The sequence below is a fragment of the Mycetomoellerius zeteki genome, unplaced genomic scaffold (assembly GCF_001594055.1).
Source record: "Mycetomoellerius zeteki isolate Tzet28-1 unplaced genomic scaffold, Tzet1.0 scaffold470, whole genome shotgun sequence".
NCBI lineage: Eukaryota > Metazoa > Arthropoda > Insecta > Hymenoptera > Formicidae > Mycetomoellerius > Mycetomoellerius zeteki.
This window is the reverse complement of record NW_017257469.1, coordinates 124,564-141,188: the sequence shown is the minus strand read 5'-3', so window position 1 is coordinate 141,188 and position 16,625 is coordinate 124,564. Positions and strand designations below refer to the sequence as shown.

The 16,625-nt window shown below is 33.5% G+C and overlaps 3 protein-coding genes across 5 annotated transcripts in view; all 3 read left to right on the top strand.

The window, feature by feature from the left end:
• The first annotated feature begins 835 nt into the window (after positions 1-835).
• TAF1B (TATA box-binding protein-associated factor RNA polymerase I subunit B) lies at positions 836-9,954 on the top strand. 2 transcript variants are annotated; one of them, XM_018455106.1, is made up of 11 exons: positions 836-858; positions 894-1,008; positions 3,109-3,202; positions 3,326-3,530; positions 3,725-3,854; positions 3,944-4,059; positions 4,618-4,833; positions 5,036-5,265; positions 5,339-5,528; positions 8,264-8,704; positions 8,789-9,954. In XM_018455106.1, exons 2-11 carry the CDS (start codon positions 916-918, stop codon positions 9,951-9,953), a joined length of 2,880 nt encoding a protein of 959 aa, XP_018310608.1. In that variant the 5' UTR covers positions 836-858; positions 894-915; the 3' UTR covers position 9,954. The 2 variants fall into 2 exon arrangements, with proteins under 2 accessions (XP_018310608.1, XP_018310609.1); XM_018455107.1 differs by lacking the exon at positions 836-858 and having other exon boundaries at positions 880-1,008.
• LOC108727144 (probable isoaspartyl peptidase/L-asparaginase 2) lies at positions 7,108-7,571 on the top strand. The gene is made up of 2 exons (XM_018455113.1): positions 7,108-7,169; positions 7,258-7,571. Exon 2 carries the CDS (start codon positions 7,269-7,271, stop codon positions 7,569-7,571), a length of 303 nt encoding a protein of 100 aa, XP_018310615.1. The 5' UTR covers positions 7,108-7,169; positions 7,258-7,268.
• Positions 9,955-11,171: 1,217 nt separating the features above from the next.
• tws (protein phosphatase 2 regulatory subunit tws) overlaps positions 11,172-16,625 on the top strand; it is a 26,146-nt gene continuing 20,692 nt past the window's right edge. Inside the window, exon 1 of one of the 2 annotated variants that reach the window (XM_018455112.1) lies at positions 11,172-11,734. The gene's annotated coding sequence lies outside the window, so the exon portion shown is untranslated. The remainder of the gene's footprint in view (positions 11,735-16,625) is intronic. The other variant, XM_018455109.1, reaches the window with a different exon arrangement.

Below are 16,625 nucleotides of genomic sequence, written 5' to 3'. Positions count from 1 at the left end.
GTTTTAAGCCTTAAGGCCGCAGCACAGACTCTTGCATAACGCATAACGCATAGTGCATAAGCGAATCAACTAATCAGAATCTTTTTCCTTTCCTGCCATTCTATGGAAAAGAAGAATTTCAATTGGTCGATTCCCTTATGCACTATGCATTATGCGTTATGCAAGAGTCTGTGCTGCGGCTATTATCGGGATCAAGCAGCGAAAGCAGCAACCAATCAACGAGGCGATTTTTACAGTGGCATAAAAAATATTTTTTTGGACTTCTGCACGCTAGACGCGCAAACATTTGCCGCGCGGCAAAATGTGACGCGGTAGCCAATAAGCTTACAGCTCCTAACATGTTCATTGGTTACCGCGTCGCATTTTGCCGCGCGGTAAGCTTTTCCGCGTCCAGTGTGTAGGAGCCATGAGGCCGAAATCAGACTATGCATCGAATATTGAGATTGAAGATTGAAAGATTGAAATTTGACCAATCAAAACAATAGGAGCTAAAATTCCTTTGTCCTCACTGGTCAAATTTTAATCTTCATTTTCAACCTCAATCTTCAACGCGTAGTCTGATTCCAGCCTTAAGCCTTGTGTTCACTATGCTAGAAATTGGTCCGAGATCTCGGAGAGAGAAAAAATTAACCAATCGCATTTAAACAATTTAGTCACATGATCAATGCGATTGGTCAATTCTTTCTTCATCCGAGATCTCTGACGGATTTCTAGCATCGTGGACACTGGGCTTTAGCCGCTTTGTCTATTTGAACGCGTCCATTTTTGTGGATTTCAAGCAACTCGAACAAACCTATTATCCGATTCGTAAATTGTATCTCGTTGGTGATCCGGTATAACCTATCTGTTGTATTATATGTACGTACGTACAGAAATTTTGTAAATACATACAGTTTCAAACATTTATCAGAGAAAATGAAAAAGCTAAAGTGCGTAATCTGTGGTTGTAGCGATTTTTTTAAAGCGTCTGGTTATTCCTTTTGTATGATATGTCAAACACAAAGCCAGGTAAGGTTCTTTGCAAATGCGTATACACGTGTCTGAATACTTTTGAAAAGGGTAATTATTTAGAATAGTCCCCTCTTTTCAGATTTTGATAAAATTAGGCTCATTCGACGTATTTTTGTACGAAACAAAAGAATCTGTAAGAAAAAACGCCAGGTCGGCTCCGCGAACCGAGATATTAAGCGTTAAAGGGTGCTTTCCAGCAAGAGATTAGATGACACAGTGTAACAATCATTATATCCTTGTTGTTTGCTAATGTTTAACGAAGATGACACGCTTTGCTTTCCAGCAAGGACACAGTCAGACACTGTGTAACACAGTGAGTCGTTTCATCCTTGTTTAAAGTTGGCAAACAACAAGGATAAAACGACTCACTGTGTTACACAGTGTCTATTTCCTTGCTGGAAAGCAAGCATGATCACTGTGTCACACTGGCTGCGTTCAGCAGAATGGTTGTTTTGCAACTGTTGTAAGTTTCCTTCGCGCTAATTGGATCATACTTTTAGATCTAGAAGAATGGTCCTATCTCAGCAGACAATCATAAAACGGTTGCAAAACTGTTAAGTCTGCTGAACGCAGCTATTGTGTCGCTTGCTGGAAAGCACGGCTATTTAGGATATCTGTCGTACCGACGAGATGTAGCGATGGTAATTGTTGAGTTTAGCCTCCTCACCTTCGATGTTGACGCGTTTTTGCACGAAATGAACAAATCTGGCAAAAAAATAGTGTCACTCTGCCCCGCGAACAGAGTTATTAATTATTGAAGTTGACAGATATTCAGATTAGGAAATCTATCACATCGATGGCATAGAGGGTTACACAAATTCTCTGCTTTATAAAGACAAATTTTTATAAATTTTCTACATTTAACAAATTTTCTGTTTTAAAAACAAATTCTTTGCATTAAAAATACAAATTTTCTGCCTTCCTTTTTCCTCTTCAACCAATCGGATTTCAGCCTCTATGACAAGGCCAAGTACCATGCGGCACACAATAGGCGATTTTTGGTGCTTAGTACAGCAACCAAAAGCAACCGTGACTAAGGCTATCTTCGTTTTCAGGGATCAGAAGACAAAAATAGCCCTAACCGCGGTTGCTTTTGGTTGCTATACCAGAAGCACGCCAAAAATCGCCTAATATAATAAGCATCCAGAAAGACCTTCTGTGGCCAGAGGACCTCTTAGCTCAGTTGCAGCTGGTTGCAGCTTCCAAAAAGAGTTTTTAGCAATTTCAGCGCTTGTTCCTCTAGACGTATCAACCTCCTATTTACTGTTTGGAGGCGTGAGCAATAAATTAAGCGCTTGTTCCTCGTTGAAGCAGCTGTAGAGGTTCAAGAGAAATTTTCTGCCTTAAAAACACATTTTCCATACAATTTTTATTTTTACAGAAAATTTGTTTTTAAAACAGAATTGATGTTTCAAAGCAGAGAATTGTGCTTTAAAGACAAACACCTAACCAAAACAAATTCTCTGCTGTAAAAACAAAAATTATATGGAAAATAATTTGTATTCTTGAAAAGCAGAAAGTCTGTTTTTAAAACAGAACTTGTTTTTAAAGCAGAAAATGTATTTTTAAAACAGAACTTGTTTTTAAAATAGAGAGAATTTGTGTAATTGAAGCAGAAAATGCTTATTCTAGCCTCAAGTACATATTGTGCATGACTGCGGCGCATAGTGCATAGTCATGTTGCTGCATCTTGACAGCTGCGTTATGACAGCTGATATCCTAAACATTCCTAATCTTAATAGTCAACTTTAAAGGCCGCAGCACAGACTTTTGCATAACGCATAACACATAGTGCATAAGCGAATCAACTAATCAGAATCTTTCCTTTCCTCCCATTCCATGGAAAAGAATTTTGATTGATTGATTCCCTTATGCACTATGCATTGTGTTATGCAAGAGTCTGTGCTGCAGCCATAATGCTTAATATCTCGATATGCGGAACTTATGCCCGCCCTAACGTTTTTCTCTTACAGATTTTTTCGTTTCGTGCAAAAACGCGTCGAATAAGCCTAATTTTATCAAAATCGGAGATGAGGGGACTATTCTAAATTACCTTGAGAAGAATTGGCAGTACAATTTCAATATTCATTTGCCTAGGATATTGGAGAAGAACTAGAGTATGATCTACCTATGGAAAATACTACGAGATTGCAAAAAACAAAAATCCATCGTGCAAAACGTGATAGAACAGGTTTATCTTTATATATTTTGAAAGATTAACTGTTATATACACTAATACATAATGATAATCAAACACATTTCAATTTGATGTATTATCAATAAGATACAATTCAGATATTTTCTTACACAACAGGTGAGGAGGTCGGATGGACATCTTGGGAATTATATAATTTTGCTTTAATTGGTTTGACAAATGAGCTTATTGAGCTTGGTGTACCAGCCGATATAAAAGTAACAGTGCTACAATTATGGGCACGATATCTGGGAAAGCTAGAAGTAGCTTTTGTCTCTACAGAAAAGAAAGTGGTACCAAAATTGGCTCGAAGATATCAGAAAAAGTCATTATAAATTATCGTATATAAACCATTTATTTAAAAAATATCCTGTAAAAATGAAATTTATCAACATATTTCTTTTATTTATTTCATTTTGATTTCCTTCAGAAATTTTACTTGAAATATTTATAAAAATTAACTTTATAAAAATTTTGAATTAATCCTATTGAGAATAATAACACAATACATTTTTACAGAGATGCCAAAATTCTATATGGCAGAATTCCACAAAAGAGACCCCAAAAACGGAGAAAAACTGAAAGTAACATACCAGATTCTACCTGTCCAAATGAAGGGATCTCCTCGAGAGAATTAAATAGGAATAAAGTATGATATGACAAATGTAGCTGATGTAATGTATTTGTAAAATCTGATTTCTGAAAATTTATTAACAATGTAATATGTTTTGTGTATAGAAATTAATGGTTACTGCAGACTATGATAGATTTATACGGTCACAAGGAAGCTCAGAAGAAGATGCACTTAGTATATTTAGCGGACATTCTAGCGAACAATTTTGTAAAAATATAAGGTAAAGAAACGAGCGCAAACAAGGAATGAATTATATAAAAGAACTAGGAAGAGTGATTGCACTCTCTCTATTAATATCTTTTAATATTTTTACATATTTATATCATATATATTTTTTATAGTAGGGGGAGATCAGAACTAAGTGGGCACCATTTTTTTTAATTGCAATTTTCAGTAATAAAGTAAACGATTTTAGTCAAATGATTCTTAGCGTTTTATAAAGTGATTATAAGACTTCAAGATGGCAATAAAAAGTTTTGGTGTTTGCAACTTCATTTCATCCATATATACAAAAAATGATAGAATTCAGAAAATGAAATCTCTAAAATTACTTTTGACTATCGAAAATACGTTTGACTACCTAAACATAACGACGCGGCACTTAAACTAACTAAACTTCGTTGGTAAAGAAGACACACAAGATGCTATCTACAATATAAATTAGGAACTTATAAGATATATTTTTGCCACTCAAAATTCAAATGCCGGTTTAGCCCCGGTCTCCCCTATATATATATATATATTTCTATGTACATATATATATGCAATGTATATATAGGATAAAATTTAATTCATCTGCTAAAGAGGAGAAGAGTAAAATAGAAAATATGGCAAAAAAAGTGTCAAGATCCAAACGCAGCAAATACAAACAAAATCATATAACGACTCAGTATAAAACAAGCCCAGAATTAATAACACCTACTAAGTTATGGGCAATCTTATATCTGGCATTAAGAATTCATAATCAGGATATACATTTGAGTGATATGATAAGGTAATTTATAGATATCTTTTTGTAAGTTTCAAATTCATAATAATAATAAGATTATGAATTAATGTATATTGTATTACTATAAACACTATTTGTTAATGTTTTTTACGTTTGGCTCCATTACACACATTGTATTTGTCTTTTTTAATAGTTTATATATATATATATATATAATGTACCTTTTTACATGTATAAATTTTTGCAGGTATGGAAGGGAAGGACGTTTATCGTATTATAGATTGGACCGCTTGATACCTCCTGAAATATCTTTAACAAAAAGTGATATGAATTTCTTATCACGAGCTATGGACATAACACATAGGGGTATGAGAAAAGTTATTGGACAAATGGCGAAATTTCTTGGAGTCACGAAAATAATTTGTCCAGATCTTTATTCCCTTGTTAACCGATATTGTATTGAATTAGCTCTACCAAGTATGAATCGTATGAATTTAAAGATCTTTATTGTTCGTACATACACAAGTACATTTTATTATAATATTTACAGAAGGTATATCATTGTATGCTGAAAGATTGATAAGTTTATCTTCTCCGAAAATGACGTTTGATAAAATATCCTGTATCCCTAATTACGAAGGTCGTGCCATGGCGTTTATTATTGTAATACTGAAAACATTATTGAGTTTGGATGGTATTACAGAAAATAAAATTAGTAATGTTGCCGAAAAGATTAATAGGTATGTAAAAAAATTTTTTAGTATAATAGAATATACATATATTAGAATGTGCGTGTTCGACACAAGGTGCGATGCTTGACACTGCAAATGCTTCAAGCATTCTTAGAGTGATCAATTCGTAAAATTCTTTCTTTTCGGATTGATCAGCGAAGCATTTGCAGCATTAAATAGATCGCACACATATTCACATATGAGGCTTGTTCATTTTGGCTGAACTTTTGCATCAGTTCATTTTTCTTCTTCTTTCCTCCTGGAGAGAAAAGGAAGAAAGATGAACTGGTGCAAAAGTTCAGCCAAAAAGAACAGACCTATTATAAATTATGCTCATGCGCACCCTTACACAACATTATAGACATAATGGATGCCTTCCATTATTGTGTATCGCCACATTTGACCAGATTCCGCCAAAACTCCAGCAAGAAGATTATGGATCGATTTCACCAACTCCAATTAATCTAATCGATCGATTGAAAGTCAACCGTGATTGATCAATTCTGCTGAACAACAAATGCGATTGGTCAGTTTCAATGTAACAATTGGTCGATTAAGTTAATCGGAGTTGCTGAAGCCGGCCCTAAAGGCTCATTGATTGCGTTCAGCAGAGGAAACTAATCAGTTAGCGCTTAATGATTCTTTAATATGATTGGTACTTGCCTTTAGTTCTTTGCTGAATCTAAATATAGGAACCAATCATATTAAAGAATTACTAAGCGCTGATTGATTAGTTTTATCTGCTGAACGTAATCATTTATACATGCTGTCAACTGTTAACTTATGCCGCAAACTATATAAGAAATTGACCAATCACAGTCTGATGTAAAGAGAATGAAGTTGATTGTTCTCTTCACATTCGAATCCCTTATAAAAATTTAATACTAATATTGGCTAATTAATCACTTAGTTTCAATATTAAAAGTACTGTTAGCAATATTTTTAATACTCAAAATAAGTTATATTAATTGGCCAGTACTAGTATTAAATTTCTATAAGGACTGTGAATGTGTTCTTATAGCTTATGGCGTAAGTTAATTAATAGTTATGGCATATATAAATGATGTTTAAGGCAAGTAATGAAGATTTATGGTCTTTTTAAAATTTCTACAGTGCTCTATAATCCTTATTGATTATCCAAGAAAGTGATATAATTTTCATGGAAACGTTAAAATAAGAGAACCTTTCTAAATTCGACATTAGTACAGTGTTGATGTCATACTTGAATAGTCTTGCGCGAAAAAGTGACTTGCCTGACAACATACTACACATACAAATAGTTGGTTATATTTATCTGTCAAATTATCTGTCAAATTATCTGTACTAAAGTAATAGAAATAGTATATAGACTTGATGTGAAAATTAGTCGTCTACTAATTTGATATTTAAATATATATAATTATTTGGATATAATGCAGTGTCAGTGCGAAAATTTCAATACTCCATGTATACTTGTACATGGTGATGTTGGAAATTTTTACGATGCGATAATTATTGAAAAAACAGTGAGTTGTAAAAATGCAGCATCCGTTGGATATCAAAGTTTATTAGATGGTGCAAATTCTGTACAAGCTGTAGAAATTGCTTTATGGTGGTTAGAATGCGATGAATTCTTTAATTGTGGTTATGGATCGGTTTTAAATAATATAGGTATAATAATAATAATAATATAGAAATAGTAATTGCGTTAAAATATGTATAATAAAAAATTATTGGCATATCATGTTGCATAAAATAGGAGAGGTACAAATGGACGCAAGCATAGTAGATGGTTTCAAATCAGAATGTGGATCTGTAGCTGCAATATCAGACATAGAACATCCAATATCTCTTGCCAGATATGTTTTGGATAATTTTCCCAACTCTATCGTAGTAGGGGAAGGTGCAAGAAAATTAGCAAGATATGCAAAATTAAACTGGCTATCAAAAGGAAATATGACCGCACCTATGGCACATTTAGCTTACGATAAATCGCGAGAAATAGGCAGTTCTGATATTAATTTGGATATTGAAGATCGCCAATTATTAGACGTATTAGAAAGTAAATTGTAGATACAATATATTTCAGAAAATATTATTTTTATATTTCTTGTACTCTTATAAGCAAAATATTGCTGATACACGTATGATTTTGATACAATTTTCATCTATATAGATAGTGGGAGCACCGTTGGTTGTATAGCTTATGACGGATATGCTATTGCTGCAGGTGTTACAAGTGGTGGTTTAAACAAAAAATTAATGGGTAGCGTAGGCGACTCCTCTGTGTTAGGTTGCAGCACATATGCTAATCGAAATGTAGGATGTTCTCTAACAGGTCATGGAGAATCTATTATGAAACATGGTTTATCAAGAATTATTGCGAGCGATATTGAAGAAGGATGCTCCCTACGAAAAGCTTTAAAGAAAAATCTAAATTATATGTCAACTAAATATAATCAAACTTTTGGGGGTGTTGTATTTGAGAAATCTGGGGAATGGGACATATATTTTACCTCACATAAAATGCCATACGCTGTAATTATGAATGACTGCGTGACTTTCGGCGCAGCTTTAGGTGAAAAAAACGTAGAAAAATATTCTGAATGTCGGAAACGTCTTCCATGCAATTGCAGCTCTCCTTTTGTAAATAATATTACATTGCAATGTCTCGATTTGCTTGTATAATTTTTTATATTATTATTATGTATACTTTATCATTTCTTTCTTATTGATATAACATATCTCTTCTTTTTTTTTTTCAGTGCAATTAACGACGAAGGTATCTGTGATACAAAACTATTCAGTTTTCGGGAGTGGCAGAAATATATCGAATGTAGAAGAACAATCTTAATTAATGCGCACTGCCCTACCAAGTTAAAATACAATCCAAACATACCAGATGTTAATAGTTTATATATTAAATTTTTGAATTCTACTGATTCTAAAATAGACAGAGAGGAACCTGAGATAACTATACGTAAGCATTTGATACCAAATGAACTTGTTTACGCAATGAAACAGTGCATTACCGATGCAAGTTATATTGCTCCGCCATTGAATGAGGTAAACGATTTTTCTCCAACATTAACGCCAAATCATTCGTATCTTCAACAATTATTGGAGCATCCACTATACGATCTTCCGAGTATGCTCCGAAATGACTTTTTGTCTACAAAAATTAGATACTTGAGAAAATCAAAATGGTAAGTAATATTGAGATTTATAACTTACCGGTCGTAAAATATTATATGAGATGAGTAATCGATTGTCTTTTCTTATTATTTTAGTATCAACAAATTGATTTCGCATTATGATATTCAAATAGATCCCATTGATTCAAATTTACACTTTATTGAAAAAACGGTACCAGTTTTCGAGCAAACAAAAATCGCCAGTATAAAAGATTTGAAAGACGAAATTACGATAGAAGACTTTATGGAAGATGATAAGAATATCGAGAGAAAAGAAAATTTTATTGATTATCTATTTAAGGAGATACCTTGTCAATTTAAAATTGATGTAAAAAAGAAACAATATTATGACGATACAATCATACATATGAAAGCACCTCCATTAGCATCCGCATTAACCAATGAATTTATATTTAATGAGATTCTTCCAGATGGTAAATTGTCAATCCCAGGTAGATATCTAAATGATGATGAAAGTGAGGATGATGATGTATGTCTACAAAATATTGTTCCTCAACAAATGGCATTGTCATTATCCAAGTTTTGTAAAGCATACAATACAAATCTCTCAAGTACAGAAAGAAAAGCTATATTGACAAATTTAAGCCGACCGAAGAAAGAAAAGCGCAAACTTGTGCGAAATTCGTTTGGTAAATTTGTTAAACAAACCGATCTTGTTAAACAAACTTCTCTCAATATGGAAAGAAAGAATCCAAATAAAGATGATAATTATATGGAGCAAACTGAAATTGTTTCAACAGACATTTCTGGAATTGAAAATATGTTACCAGAGATATCCGATATATTAAACTTGAGTGCCAACGCATCTATTTTTGATAATTTTATCAAACTTGAAAATGAATATGGCATGAATGATCAATCCGAGAAAGAGACTTGTAATAAAATCAAACTTCAATCGATTATCGATGAATCTGTTACGGATAAAAGACTGAATAGTAATATTCTTAAATTGTTTAAACCGTTTAAAGATTATTGGATGTATCATTGTAATTTTAGCCGTGTGAAGTCAAAAAATTTTGAAATACTTGAGAAAATGCTGCCAAGGAGTTTTCGGTGGTTACTGAATGAATGCGCGAGCAACATTGAAATGTCGACGGAAGACCTCTATGAGGAAGTGTGTCTCATCGAAGCTTATTATGCGTATGTCTCAGAGGAATCCAAGATTTATTCGTGTCCAACAAGTAAAAGTGAAAATTGCAACAATCAAGCATATATCAAGGCAGTTTTGAAGAAATGGTAAAGCTAAATAATGAAAAACATTGTTATATTGTACGTCAAATATTTAATTGTATACGATTTGGAACTTATGGTATCACATTTATGTTGATATCAAATTTTTCACTCGTAGTGCTGATTCTTTCGTACAGATTCTGATATATAATATATAACATTAAATTTATGTTATATGTAAAACGTGTTGTAAATAAAAAAAGCGATTTATTTTATTTCCTCTTAATTCAATAAATGAGATCTCTTTTAATTAATTCTGGAATTTTTTATGATTACTATATTTTTAATTTAGACCTACAAATTTTAATAGAAAATATTATTAGATATGTTTACTTGTGTCATTCTGAATGTACCAAAATATTAATTGTAATTGTATATATATTAATATTTTTTCTCTCTTTCTCCCCTACGTTTTCTTTCTTCCTGTCACTGTTTCTTTTAATAAATTTTGTAGAAAGATATGCAAAAAAATCATTAATGTATATTTTTAATAAGAAAAAACTTTATTAATAAAGTGTAAGTATATAACTCGTGTGTATGCGCGTATATAACTATCTTTATAAAAAGTATATGAAAGAATCCATAGTTTCAAAGTTAAAAATTCTACATCATAATTCCCATAATAAAATAATTTATATATATATATAAATTTAAAAATATATCACTATAGACTTAATTTTAATTAGTATTACAATGTAATACTTATAAAAATATTGATTCATTTTTTTATATGACGATTCTTCATGAAATACACAATAGATATACATATTACACAATAAAAGATATAAAGTTGAATATATTTCAACTTCAATTTGAAATAAATTTCAGATTGTACATTCATGCGATTTCTGGTTTAAAAAAAAAAAAAATAAAATTATATTTCTTGAATTTATATAACAAAATTGTAAAAAAAATTGCTCCTAAATAAATGTACCCTCCATCATTTTTATTTTTATGTATTTGATACGCGCTATAATATAGAAAAAAAATATAATATAATATAGACTCGCGCAGTTGTCGGACACAACTGTTGCACTTGATTCCAAGGATTTCCTCGGGTTTTACTTGGAGTGTCGCACTCGACACTCGCATCATGGCATCGTGTAATCGTGTCTCGTTTCATCGCGCCAATTCGTGGGGGCGATGCGATGCGACTCAAGGCGACTGGCGAGGTGGCGAGAGTGGCGAGGGCGAGATGCGGCGAGACGACGCGATCGGCTCGGTTCGGTTCGGCGTGCTCGAGCTCGTAAGCTCGAGCAAGCTCGAACGGCGGCGGCAGTGGTGCGAGCAGCGAGGTGCGCCGTAGTGCGAGTACTCGCTTGAGTCTTCAGTAGTAAACACCAATCGGTGTAGGACAGAACGGTGTAGAACGGTGTTGGATGATATTGCCGCGTTACCACGGTGTTTGTTGGCGGCCCGGCGTGTTGCGCACGAAAAGGAGCGCGGGTGCGCGTGCTGCACAGTGTTGCGCGCATCGTTACCTAAAAAAAAAAAGAAAAACATCTGTGATCGCATCGAGGCCGCGCGGTCAAAAGATCGGAGGGGATTTGTACTTCGGAGGCGGACCTTTGCATCGCGGCGACGGAGTCATCGACACCGCGTGTTATTGGACGTAGCTTCCAACGCGGAATCTTCGTCCTGACGCGTGCGTTCCGAGGGAGAAGGTATACCTGTACGTACGAACACGTACGACGACGTAGCGGACGTGGTTGGACGTAGTCTACTGGTCGCGATCACACTCGTGATCCGCCACCGCCACCGTCAGTCAGTAGGATCCGTTATCCTTACCGGGTGAGTTCCCTACTTCCCTCAATGAATTCTCTACTCTCACAATCAGAATTATTGCCGCGGGTTCGTGCGGGTTAGCGGCGACGGTGACAGCGACCCAGCCGCGTTTAACCCAGAAACCTACGCGGCTGGGAAGACCACAGTCACAGAGGCATCCTTCCTCTTTTATATAGTCACCCGAGGCGGTTCTTTTACGTTGTTTTTTGTTACGAAGGTACGCAATGTTTTTCCCGCCAATCGTACTACTGCACTAACGATAATTATACAAATTGTAACTTATAGCGAATTCGATTGGACGCACTCAGTGCACACTAATTTAATTTAAGTATAAAAATGAAATGCAAATATTTTTTATATGAATTATGAAATACATATTTTACCTAATAGTACAATAAAATGTATTAAGTATTTCACGATTTAATCAATCTCTATGTTTATTTATAAACATATCTTTACGTTATTTCGTGTACAACGGCTTTAATGTGCACCAGTGCACACTAATTCTTCCAATCGAATTCGCCATTAATTTTCACTCGCTTTTTACGGGATATGAATTACCACGTGTCCCCCCTTCTCCTTCGTCTAACGTTTTAAATGTATTTTTTTTTACATTAAATGAAATATATACGTTTTCCTTTTTTTGTAAATCGACAAATGTATGTAATCTTCCAAAAACATTGGTTAGAGAGGAAGAAGGGGGGGAGAGAGAAAGAGAGAGAGGCGAATAGTGATTATATATATAATTTTAATCATTCTCAAAAAATTAACACGTTTCGATTAGTGTTAATTGCGAAAATAGCACAATCAAATATTAATCGAATGTCGAAAATACCGTCGTACCGGTACGCACGTGCGTTTGTGAAGAATGGCGCGAATGAACATTTACCTGAATCAGAGCTGTTGCACGGCATTGTGCACCTGCCACATTCGAGTTCGAAACACCGACAGAGTTCCCTGATAAAAAAGATTAACAAAAAACGATAGAAAAATCCTATCGTTTTGAATATGGAATCTGGTTCGTAAATTCACTAATTTGAATCAGATCTTCTACTTGTAAAAATACAAATTTTATAACATCCGACAAAATACAATAGGATTCACATCCGATCAATCGTGATGCTCTCGAGGTCAATGATAGAAAATGATATAAACTTATAGAAAACGATACAAATTGATAGAAATCCTATCGTTTTCAATCGTTCTCTATCAACTTTTTTTACCAGGGTTAATTTACCATTAGTCAATTTGTATATATATATATATATATTTCTCGAACAACCACTGAAGTTAACGAGGCGCACGAATGCGTTCATAGTCTCGATCTCTCGATAAATTAAAAAATTAATTCGTCTTTTTTTTTCTTTTTTAGGAAATTTTTATATGGGGGAATATTGTGTAGTACCGACCGCTATAAGTTTTTGTAGAATAACTTGAGCTAGACATAATGAAAATTAAAAAGAAAGTTATTTATAATTCAATTATAATTCGTATTTAATAAGAGGAAATTATTTTACCTAAAAATATGGGTACAAAAATTGATAATTAGGAAAAGGTTATAATTTGAAATTGGGCAAAATTGTCGAGCAAAATTATATTAACGGTCAGCTATAAAGTCAGAAGGTTTTTAGGTGAAAATGACTAATAATATAACGAAAAGTCATTTAAATTTTTATAGAAAAATCTTATATTGTAAATTATTAAGATTTACATGTATCACACATGAAATATTTAATATTTCCTTGTAAATTGTAATGTTAAAAAAATCGTATACATTCATACATTATACGTACGTAACTATGTACATAAGTGAAAACACGATATATTTTCGAGGAACAAAATGCTCGAGGAAGAGAATAATTTGAGAACTAGACGACTGATATCGTTCATTCTAATCTGAAAGTCGAAAGAGATGTATTGTGAGATACGAAAAGGAAATGAAAAGGAGAACTTTTAAAAAAATTGCAAATACCCTATTGCAATAAATGAAATCAGATATTTCGCATAGTACATACACACACGCAGCTCTGCATAATATACGCGTCGTTTACTGCAACATTTGTCGCATTTTAACCACGGACCCCGTTATCGAAACGGTAGATGATCGTCGAGGGTCAGTGGGTCGTCATCAACACTTCGTGATGCTTAGTAAATAAACCCTTCCGGTTACGCTCTCATCGTTTGCTTGCCAAAGATATTTTTATGATAGAAACGGTATCGTGTGATAATACGATCGTCAAAACACCAGATTAACTATGACTTAACCATACAGGCAGATTTGCATATTTTACATTTGATTATTATTGATCTAGCAGTGGAAGTTGATAAAAGAAAATGATTATTTCTGGACACAGCAAGATTCATTGAAACAAACAAGTATAATGATATCGGCTCTTTGAACTACGTCAAAAATAATAAACAATAAGGAGCATACATATACAGACTAACCGCAGGATGCAAAATATCTTTTATCGTTTAAAATACAATATTATAATACAATATTACAATATTACTAAAATTCAGGGTTGGCAAGTAACGCGTTACTTGTAACACCGTTACTTTGTTGATCGTTATCTTGTTATAACAACGATTTGATAATGACATTGTGAATTTTTTATGATGGTAATGCTAACATCAGAGTTAGAAAGATCAATCGTTACTTGTAATGTATTGAAAAAGTCATTCATTACTGAAAAAAAAACTCCTAATTTGTAACGCGTTACTTTTTAGTAACAAGTAACGTTACGCGTTACTTGTTATATACTTATAACTTTTTCAATATAACGCGTAATAGTGACAAATTACTTTTCAAAGTGACTTTTCTAACCTTAGTACAACCTTAGCGTTTAGTTAGTTAGCGTTACCGTCATAAAAAATTGCAACATTGTCATCAAATTGTTTACTATAAAAAGTAACGATAAAATAACTGAAAAGTAACGTTTGCCAACCCTGCTAAAATTGTACCGAAGATGACTGGACAACAGTCGAAACTTTACTTGTATTTTAAACGATAAAAGATATTTTGCAATAAAACATCCTGCGGTTTGGCCTGTATGCTTCTTATTGTTTATTAAGATTCATTGATTTGATCGGAAATATATTTTGAGATGTTTATTCTCTTATATATTATATATGCACACGTAAACATCGATGTTGCTCGATGTGGTATCGCTTCTTCTCTTGGCTCAAGGGCCATATTCACAACTACTTAAAAATCTATATAGGTATACCTACATATTACTGTGCGAATAAAATTTGATTATAGCGTTTGCATCAATACTGTTATGTAAAAGAAAATATTGTTATGTAAATAAAATGTATAAAGAAATTTATGTAAAAGAAAATTATGTAAAAGATCTCAAGTAGCACACAGCGCGTATATAAAGCGTTGACAAAGCGCTAAAAAAGTGCATACAATCGCTTTTTTAGTGCTTTCCAAGCGTTGCTGTGCTACTTGGAATACTGTTATGTAAATAAAATACATAAAGAAATTTACGCGATTTAAGTAAAAAGTATTTCATGTAAAAAAAATTGATGACAGAGAGAGGACCGTTTTTTGCTTTACTTCCGCGGTATAACGCAAAAGCAAGTTACATCCCATTAATGCATTTCGTCGATATCCTGCAATCAAAGTGAATCGAAAGATGAAATGTATCATCAATCGTGTTAATACGTAATTAATTATCTATTCTGCTACAGATTTTTTGAGTGCTGTGAAATGGTGGGAGATAATTGTAAATTATAGTAGTTATATCTTCAATAGTTACTAACATTCGTTTGTCGTGTTTGTCTAATTTTATAGAGGATAACGATAATATTACCTATTGATATTCTAGTATCATTGTCCGTTGCAACTAGGGCAGTTCATTGCTAGAGGATTGATTTGGGATTAATTTTAAATCCCCGTAAGCCCGACTCTGAGTATCTGATGCAAAAATAGAAGTTAATCAAATCTTCCGTTGAAGACGCCACGAAAAAAAAAATTAGCTGCCACAGCTAAAAATTAAGTATGGCAGCTAAATTCAGTAGCACTACATGGACACTTAACGTCGTACATGCGAGGTCTAATTTCCATTAGCATTGCAACAGACAAGCATTTTGCTATTATGTCGCTGTATTGATCATTGCAGCAAACGTTTTCTGTGTAACAGACAATTTGGTAGCAAGTACAGTTTCAGCAAACCATATTTAATTGTGGTAGAGACAATTTTCTTTTACACGGACATATCCGATAACTGTGACAACTAACTTCATATTGCTAAATAAATCTATCTGTAATAGACATGCATATTTTGCTATCACGTCTTTATAGCTACGTTTACAGTACTTTGTTTAACCTACAGGATAAACAAGGACATCTATTGTATAGGCCGCGGCCTAAATACACGGTGTAAACGTAACCTATATTAGCTACAGCAGCAAATCCTTTGTATGTATTAGCAAATTCATAGCTACAGTAGCTAATGCAATTTCAGCTAATCAGAATTAGCTGTAAATCAGAAACATTTTTTTTCCGTGCGTCGAATCGAATCAAATGAGATATCGTACAATTGTATGTGTAATTACTTTTAAAGACCGAAAGAGAGAAAGAGATAGAGGGAGGAAGGGAGAGCAGACGTTTTCCTTGTGTTCTACACTGAAAGAAAAGATTGGCTGAATATGGCATAGAATTTTTAATTGTGGTTGCAGCAACCAATTTTTGATTGCGTTAGCCTATCGAAATCCTACATGCGCTCATCTTATATTAGGTGCACTGAAAAAAAAGATTGGCTGCTGCAGCAAATTAGATGGTAAAATATGGCATAGCATTTTTAATTGGTTGCAGCAGTCAATTTTTGGTTGTGTTAGTCTATCGAAATCCTATACTGACATTGCAGATAGGCTAAAGCAACCAAAA